Below are 9,904 nucleotides of genomic sequence, written 5' to 3'. Positions count from 1 at the left end.
TTTAGTTTTAAGCAGAAAATATTAGTTTTAATAGTATAAATATGATTTGATTATTTGTATACAATATTATATATTTTATAATATTTATACAATAATTAATTAGTCACAGTAAGCGATCTAGACAACAAACTAAAAATGTTATTTATATATTTAGCGTATATTGTGACTCGACAGAGACGAGATTAATCATTGGGAATCATTTATTTCTCTGATCTCAGAAATCATAACCTCTTTTTCATTATAATTGAATTATTTATTATAAATATTAAATCTGAATATTTTTATAATTCAAACTCAGCGCACAAACACTGACCAATCGGGTTGTCGGCGTGACGCAAACACAGTTTAAAAAGTTCCGAAGATTGGGGATACTGGCATAGGACAGTCCTAGAATAGATAAATTCATAAAGATTTCCCTGGCTCGGATGTGGGACCAATTTTACATAAGGCAAAGAAATATCTTTGCCTGATGGACTTTCAGGGCCTTGCCTCATACTCATACTCACGCCCACATTCACACGCAACTCTGTGTAACACGACAGCAGTATACACCGACTCACACAGGCTTAGAAATACCCGACCATGATATAATTTTGTCACGTCTGCTGTCTGGCATAAATGCACGTACGGAGGAAAATAAACCATTTTTTAAACCGCAGTTTCGCTGAATTTTGCAGCAAGTTTACAGCAAATCATATCAAGTTGGTAATTGTTTTCTAATTTCACGTTCTTTAAAATATCCACGACTCTTCGGTATTTACAATGATGTCAAAAGAAACATTTTTCCATATGAATACCCCACTTTTGTACACAATATTAATTCGCTGATGTTTACTTTTATTATGATTGATGCAATACACAATTTAGTTATTAGCATTTTCTTTTGATGATATGATAAAGATGATTCTGAATAGAGTTTGTTGCCTTTTTTTGGATTATCCATTATTTTCTTTAAAAACCTAACCTCCTTAAACTGTACAATTCGTATGATCATGTGTGAGTACATTCTGCCAATGATTAGTTTATTTTGAGGTATCGAACGTTGAAAGCTTGAAAGTAAATCTACTGAAAAGTTCCTTTATGGAAAGCAAATGTAGGAAAATATTTATTAGCGTTATTATCAGAACTATAAATGAGTATTGTATTGATTAATTCCAGTAATGACGAACTGCAACTATAAATGTTTAGCTTACTTGGCATGTGTTAGCTAACGTGATTATTAAAAATATGGAAAATCAAAACCGTCATCACTCGGTTCATCAGGGTTACCAATCTTTTTGGAAAAAAAATACCCGAGCAGTTCCAGGCAGGTATGTACTTTGAGATTTTCAATTATTATAATATATTTTATTAATTTTAGTGTTGAAAACTACTTTTTATATTTGTTGTTTTTATATTAACGTACTAATAATTATTCAGAAGTATGTAATGTTTTTAATTAAACAGTGCGGTAATACGTAATTATAGATAATTACACGAACCGCCTTTGTTCCTATGTATGTTGGCGCAAAACTTTATTTAAAAATTTTCTTTTGAATTTAAAGAAGCCAAACGAATTCGATTCATAAAGTTTTTAAATAATTCAAGTTAAATTCAAATTATTTGGAATAAATGTTCAAATTACAACAAAAAAAAATCCAATAATTTCAGTAAAATTCGAATTAGCTTAGCAGAATTTAAGAGAAATGAGAATAATTCGATGAAGTTTATTAAAATTAAAGTAACTTCAAAAATATGAACAAATTCAGTAAGTTTGAAATGATTTTAGAAAAATTTACGGAAATTCAAAAGAATTGGATAAAATGCCTAACAAATTAAGGTGAGTTTAAAATACTTCAGGATGAATTAAACAAATAAATAAGAATTAAGAATAAAATAATAAGAATTCTGGGTCAATTTCAATTGAATTGCAAAAATATTGTAAGATTTCGTAAAATCTTTGAAATCCTACGAAATCCCTCACTGTTTGTGAATATATTCTCTGCAATCTCTTGACATTTTTTCAATTTCTGGATAATGCTTTGGAATATTTTGAAATACCCTAAAACATTTTAAATTCTTTAAAGTCTTTTGAAATCCCTTCGAATTAATGAAATAAATTAAAAATTCATTAAAATGTTTTAAAATACCCTAAAAAATTCATTTGATTGTTTTAAGACACAAAAATATTTTTAATCTCTTGAAATCCCTTTCAAAATTCCCTAAATTAGCTCAAATCCTTTAAAAACTTTTGAATTTCCCTACAACTTTTTAAGACTCTAGAAAATTCCTTGTTCTTTTTTTTTTAATACCCTGAAATATTCCAAATCCTTTAGTACTTTGAAATTCCTTCATATTATTAAAATAAATGTAAAATTCCTTGGAATCTTTTAAAATACCCCAACATATTTCAAATCCTTGAAAACCCCATTAAATCACTGAAATAAATAAAATAAATATAGTTGAAACTCTTAAAAAGCTTGAAAATATTTGTAATCTTTTGAAATCCCTTCGTAAATTCTCAAAAATATTTCAAATCCTTTACAATCTTGTGAAATTCCTTATTATTATTGAAATAAATTAACAATTCATTAGAATTTTTAAAAATGTCCTAAAATTTTTAAAAACGTTTGAAAGCCCTTTAGATTATTGAAATAAATAAAAAATTCCTTGCAAAAGACTGAAAATACTTTAGAACCTTTTGAATTCTCTTGAACTTTTTGAAGCTCTTTAAACTGCCTTGAAATCTTTTAAAATACCCTAAAATATTTTAAATCCTTTGACATCATATTAAGTTACTACAATAAATAACAAATGCATTGAAATCTTTTAAGACACCCCAAAATATTTTTAATATTTTTAAATCTCTTAAAAAAATTTCCTAAATTAGTTCCAATCCTCTGAAACTTTTTAAAGCTCTTGAAAATTTCGTTTTTTTTTTGTATTCGGAAATATTTCAAATTCTTTATCATATTTTTTAAACCCTTCAAATTATTGAAATTATTGGAAAATTCCTTGGAATCTTTTAAAATACCCTAACATCTTTTAAATTCTTTAAAATGTTCGTGAACACCTCGAAATATTTTGAAATCCATTAAAATAAGATCAAATCATGTGAAATTACAAGAGATATGCTGATATTTTCCGAAATCTTAGAAAATTTATCAAAATAATTGCGAGATTTTTAAATTTCTGAAAGTCATCGAAATTGTCAGAAATCTGATTAATCCTTTGGAATTAAAAAAAATACCCTAAAATCTTAAAATCTTTTCAAATTCCTTGAAATCTTTTCAAATATCCAAAAATATTGTATGCATCCTGGAAATCGTTTGAAATCACGTAACACTTTTTAAAGCTCTTCAACATTCTCTATAAGTTTTAGAAAAATTTCTTAAAATCTTTATAGTCTCTTGGAATACTTTTAAATTATTGTAATTTATTACAAATTTCTTGGAATATTTTGAAATACCCTAAAATATTTGAAATCCAATTAAATTACTGCAATCAAAAAACAAATGCATTGAAACCTTTGAAAGCACCATAAAATATTTTCAATCTTTTGAAATCCTTTGTAATATTTTAAAACTCTTGAAAATTCCTTGTTTTTTTTAACGCCCTGAAATATTTCAAATTCATTAAAATATTTTAAAATACCCTAAAATATTTCAAATCCTTTGGAATTCCTTTAAATTATTGAAACCGTTTGAAAATTTTTTGGAATCTTTTAAAGTACCTCAACGTCTTTTAAATTATTCAGAATCTTTGGGAACACCTTAAAATATTTTTTAAATTTTCGAAATCCTACGAAATCACTTAATTATTCTGAATACATTTTTTGAAATCTATTAAAATACGAAACAATGTCGTGAAATGACATGAAATGTGACATTCCCCAAAGTATTGAAAAATTTATTAAAAAACTTTTAGAAAAAATAATATAAAATATTTCAAATCGTTCGAAATCACTTAAAACTTTTTAAAGCTTTTGGAAAATAATTTTTTTTTTAAATTTATCTGTGATAAAAAGTGAACAAAAACGAGTTGACAAAACGATTTTAAACCAGTTCAAAATTTAAGAATTTTCAGATTTTAGCGTTAAAACGTAAACGGTTTCAATTTGAAAGTCTTGTTCATTAAACAAATGTGAACGTGTGACTGAAAGTTTATAAACTATTTTCAACTTAAAAATAACTTCATAATAATATATTCTTAATTAAAGGCTTTTATTAAATTAAAAATATTGTTTCAGTCCAAAATATTCCATATATAACCCATTAAATTTGAAATTTTTATTTTAAAAAAATAGATTAATTATAGAATATTTAGTAATATTTGGTTTTTTATTTAAGACAAGTAAATTGAAAGCAAATATTTAAAAGTAAAGAATCTTTAACTGAATTGCTTGACATAGAAAGCCTGGAATCGTTAAAATTTCGAAGAGCCTTTAAACTTTGAACGTTAAAATTTTAATTGTTGTATTTGAAAAAGGCTTCATTTGTAAGTGAAGCTTTTCAATTTTGATGTATAATTTACAAATGAACATTTGTAGAAAAAAATTTTGAGTAATTTTAAGAGATATTTAGGAATTTTAAAAAGATAAAAAATTATCATGCAAATTTTAGAAATTTTTCTTAAAATTTTCTAGAATCTTTTTTTTTTAATTTTTGTTTAAATCTTTGAAAAACTTTGTAATTATTCTCTTAAAATAATTTTTCAAAAAGAAATGTTATTTTTAATTTTCCTAGGAATCTTAAGAAAATGTTTTTATTCTTTTAAAGCTTTTCACAATTCTTGAAAAGAATCTAATTTTTTGTTTAAAATCTGCGAAAATCTACATTTTGTTTTATATTAGGCTATCATTTCAAGTTTTACACTAAGTTTGAATCTTTTCAAAACTTCTACATATCTCTTAAAATTACTCAAATTTGGCCTACAAATAATAAATGTTCATTTGTTTTTTATACATTCAAATTGTAAAGAAGTTTTCTAAAATTTGCAGGATTTTCTGAAAATTGTAGAAAAAATTCAATTCATTTTGGCAGATATTTAGAAGGTCTGAAAAAACTTCTAAAATAATTTTTAATTTAAAACAAGTTTAAAACATCTTCTAGATTTCTCCAGATTTTGAAATAAAATTTTGAAGCTTTCCAAGGTTGTTTAAACTATTTGAAAAGAAAATAATTGAATTTCTAATTTAAGAAGTGTTCAGTTACAATTTTTTCAATTTTTCAATACTTTATGTTTCTAGCTTAAAATTCCTTAAAATTATATAATTTTGAAAATTTGCAGCTCAGTTTTTATTACCTCAAGTGGAAAATTTTGTAGCTAGTGTTCCATTTTTTAATTTCATTGACCGTGAAAAATGTTTGCGAACTGGGAATTGAGCGAAAATTTATTTCGTTGATTAAAACGGCCACCCTGCAATATTTTGAAGTAAAATTTTTAAGTTTTTCAAGGATGCTTAAATTATTTAAAATGAAAATAATTTAACTTCGAATTTAAAAAATTGTTAGGTTAAAAAAAATTATTTTTAATTTTTCAATTTGTCTAGCTTCAAATTACTAAAAAAAATATTATTTTGAAAATTTTTAAAGTTCATTGCTTGATTCTTTAATTTAGAGTATTGAAAATATTGACGTGGATTTATATTTTTGTAATTTAATCTGAATCTTTGAACTCTTTAATTTATCAAAGTTCTAAATTTTGCATTTCATCTACATTTCATTCAAAAAATTTCAATTGTAAAGTGTTAGTACCTTCCATTGCATACGTGTAAATTTAATTTGTTGTTTATTGTATAATACTCTAAATCGAAAAATGTTTAGAATAGTTCGATTTTTTTAATTTCATTGACCGTGACAAATGTTTGCGAACCAGGAAAAAACTGTGAAATGATCGGGATTTTTTTTCTTCGATTAAAACGATCACCCTATTATTCCTCAAAACCAACTAAAGTGAATAAAGTTTTTTTCTTTTAAAATCCCTGCCAGGTAGAAGAGAATGTTATCTGTTTCTGCAGAAATAACCATTTTTATTAAAAACACTTAAACAAATATACAAACAACTCTAATTTAAAAGTAAATCAATTTTTTTTTTAATGATTTAGACCTAGTCCAAAGCAAGATGCGAGGCAAGGAAAAATAGGAACGGGGGCAAATTTTTCAAGTACTTCAGGAAGTACAGTTGTTGGAATTGCTGGTGGTGGAAGTGCATCAAGTTCCACGTCTTTCCAAGATTTCCAATCAAGTGTCGATGATGCTTGGGATTCGGGAGACGATGAATTTTGCACAGTCTCGGACGTCAGAATATCTAAACGAGTCAGTAAGTCTGCAGCTCTAAGTGTCATCAATAGTCATAGATCGGCAGTAACATGTGCAGAATCGCAAAAAAATTTCAAAGACCATCCTCGAGAAATGATCCCGGAAGAAAAGAAAGCAGAAGCTCTACAAAGATTGGCTGTTCAACCGCTGCAATTGAGGAATGCTAATTTGGGAACTACTGTATCTCAGAGTCACCATAATCCGCCATGCGCTGATGAATTGGGTGTTAAATCTAGTGTATCGCCGCATCATAGAAATTCACAGTTTCCAGGAAGACCTCAGCCTCTGCGGCAAACAAATGCCACTTCTAAATTTTACATAGCTTCCAAAGAACAAGGTAATTGCTTCAAATTCGAAAACAATTTCTATACCTATTTCTCACATCTGACCAAGAAGTAGAATAAGGAGACCCCACTCTGATGATGCCTTGGGAAAATTTAGACGCATTGGGAATGGTTAAACTGGGATACGCCACCTGGTGACAAAAATTCGAACTAGAAAGAACAGGTACGATTTTAATGTTGTACATTAATTTTTGCATACAATTTTTTAAAAGATTTTTCGTGTGAAGTTTGAAGTATTTGTTGGATACTAAAAGTAAGTCTTTATCGGAAATAAAGGGGTGTCGATGGAATTCACATCTTATAAGGTGAAGAAACATACTTTTTTACAGTAATATCTGTCCAACTGTGATTTCCATCCTTTTTTAAAATACATTTTCAGTTGATCAACTGTGAATATAAATTAATAATGATTTCAAAAATTAAACTGTTCTTTAAGATTTAAAAAGTAAATAATAATTAATTTTACAAGAGATTGGAAAGTCATTAGTTACACAAATGTAAACGTCCGATTGAAACGATATAAACTATTTTCAATTTTAAAATAATTTCAAAATAATATGTTTATAAACAAAGGCTTTTATTAAATTTCAAATATTATTTCAGCTTAAAATATTCCATTTTTAAACCATTCTGTTTGAAATGTTTTAATTCAGAAAAATAAGAATAACTTAATATTTATAAATATCTGACTGTTTATTAAAAATCAGTAATTTTAGTCAAATATTAAAAACTAAATTTTCAACGTTACATTTTAATTATTCTATTAAAAATAATTTAATTTGTAAGTCGAATTTTTGAACTTCGATGTATAAATAACAAAAACATACTATTCTTTAAAAAATTAAAGGAAGTTAAAGAAATATTTAGAAGTTTCGAAAAAAGTCAAATTCAATTTAAAATTTGAAATGATTTGAAATAATATAAACAAAGTATTTACGTGTACCGCCAAAGTATAGATTTTGGCAGATTTCGAAAATTTTTTAAAAAGATTTCTAGGAATTTGAAATGGCTTCAAAAGATTAAAAAACATTTCCAATGAAAAATAATCATGATTTTTTTTTTGAAAGGATAATTTTGAGAGATTATTCAAATATATTTAGAAAGATTTACAAAATTATCAAAAATGAATGTGGAAGATTTTAAGGAAATTTGCCAGGGTGGCCGTTTTAATCGAAGAAAATATTCTCGGTTTTTTCCCGGTTCGCAAACATTTATAGATCAAAGATTCAGATTAAGTTCTAAAAATATAAATCCACGTTAACATTTTCAATAGTCTAAATTAATGAATCAAGCAATGAACTTTAAAAGTTTTTTAACTTAACAGTTCTTAAATTGGAAGTTAAACAATTTTTATTTTAAATAGTCTAGGCATCCTTTAAAAGCTTTAAAATTTTATTTCCAAGTCTTGAGAAATCTAGAAGCGGTTTCAATTTTTCCAAATTCAAAATAATTTTTGAATTTTTTTCCGGAACTTTTAAATATATTTAAAAATTACTTGAATTTTTTCTATAACCTTTGGAAAATCCTGCAAATTAAGAAAAAAAATTAATTTTAATTTATAAATGATAATAGAACACTTATTACTTGTAAAAATATTAGAGTAATTTTAAAAGATATGTAGAAGTTTTAAAAAGATTCGAATTAAATTTAGAACTTGAAATAATTTCAAATACTTACAGAAAAATTAAAAATAAAATGTATATTTTTGCAGATTTCAAACAAAAAATTTAGAATTTTTTTAAGAATTGTGAAAGACTTCAAAAGAATAAAAAATTTTCTTAAAATTCTTAGGAAAATTGAAAATGATTTTTCACTTTGAAAAATTATTGTAACAGGGTTTAAGAATATTTTAAGAGATTAAAAAAATTATCAAAAAAGAACATAAAAGATTTTAAGCATTTTAAATTAATTTACAGGATTTTCAAAAATTGTAGGGAAATTTCGATTAATTTTAGATATGTTTAGAAGTGCTGAAAAAATGTTAACACACTTCGTATAAATTACTTGAAATAATTTCAAGTTTTTAATTCATTTTGAATCTTTCAAAACTTCTATTTATCTCTTAAAATTACTCAAGTTTTCTCTACAAATAATAAGTCTTCAAATGTTATTTATGCGTCAAAATTTAACTATTTCACTTATAAATGAAACACTTTTTAAATAGAACAATTAAAACTGTAACGCTAAAAATTTAAAAGTTCTTCGAAAATATAAAGATTCAAAGCCTTCTATGGAAAAAAATTCAGTTTCAAATTGTTTTCTTTGAAATATTTGGTTTCAATTTACTCGTATTAAATGAACAGTGAAATATTTCTAAATATGAAACACTTATTCTTGTTCTACATTAAGAAATTTCATATTAAATGGGATAAAAATTAAATAATTTAGACTCACAATATTTTGAATTTAATAAAAACCTTTAATTGTGACTATATTATTATGGATTTATTTTTAAGTTGAAAATAGTAAAACGCACGTTTACATTTTTTAATGGTTAAGAAAAATAGAAATAATATATTAATAAATTTGATATAAAAAATAATATAAAGGAAGATCTGAAACTCTGAATTAAAAATATATTATTGATAAATCATGAAAATTTGTATTTAAAAATAAAATTATCGGAATAAATGATATAATAATTTCAGTTCTTATCAAGACTTTCGGATTGAAACAGTTACAATCTTGAAATTTTCAAATTTTGAACGGATCTAGAATTGTTTGGTCAAATCAATAATTGTTCAGATTTCTATACTTAGAGTACAGATCCATTTAAAATTAATGTATTTATTTATATTTACAGTTGATAAAATTAAACTGTTTTTATCAAAAATTTTCAAGTTCAAATGCTTTTAATTTTTAATTGTTTAAATCTTCAAAACTGCACTTTAATTATTTAAAAAATTGTTAAAATCGAACTTGGGCAGATTTTTCTTTTAAATATTCATCAAATTCCCGATTTCCCTGTCCGGTGGCCACTGTTTTTTTATTAAAAAATCTTCGATTTTAAAAACTTTAAATTTTCTAAGCCTTTAAAACTGAATGTTAAAATTCTTTAAATTAAAATTTATGCTTTTAAAACTTAAAAATCTAAAATGGAACATTTTTAAATTAAAAGATTTTCGAATTAAGCATTCTAAATTGAATGATATAATAATTTGTAAAAATCACAATTTGAAAAATTATTTAAAAACCACTTGAAATCAAAGTTGGACAACATTTTTATTCTAAAAATTTTGTGAAATTCCTGGTCAAAAAAAT

At 24.8% G+C, this 9,904-nt stretch overlaps 1 protein-coding gene across 2 annotated transcripts in view; it reads left to right on the top strand.

The window, feature by feature from the left end:
- The first annotated feature begins 409 nt into the window (after window positions 1–409).
- The window catches only part of LOC117171313 (TBC1 domain family member 22B-like), a 33,314-nt gene continuing 23,819 nt past the window's right edge, over window positions 410–9,904 (top strand). Inside the window, exons 1-3 of one of the 2 annotated variants that reach the window (XM_033358500.1) lie at window positions 410–701; window positions 1,159–1,310; window positions 6,086–6,636. In XM_033358500.1, coding sequence (XP_033214391.1) covers window positions 1,228–1,310; window positions 6,086–6,636 — 634 coding nt within the window. In that variant the 5' untranslated portion in view covers window positions 410–701; window positions 1,159–1,227. Of the gene's footprint in view, window positions 706–1,158; window positions 1,311–6,085; window positions 6,637–9,904 lie in introns of both variants that reach the window. The other variant, XM_033358499.1, reaches the window with a different exon arrangement.

This window comes from Belonocnema kinseyi, chromosome 4 (assembly GCF_010883055.1).
Source record: "Belonocnema kinseyi isolate 2016_QV_RU_SX_M_011 chromosome 4, B_treatae_v1, whole genome shotgun sequence".
Classification (NCBI taxonomy): Eukaryota; Metazoa; Arthropoda; class Insecta; order Hymenoptera; family Cynipidae; genus Belonocnema; species Belonocnema kinseyi.
This window is presented reverse-complemented; position numbering and strand designations above follow the sequence as displayed.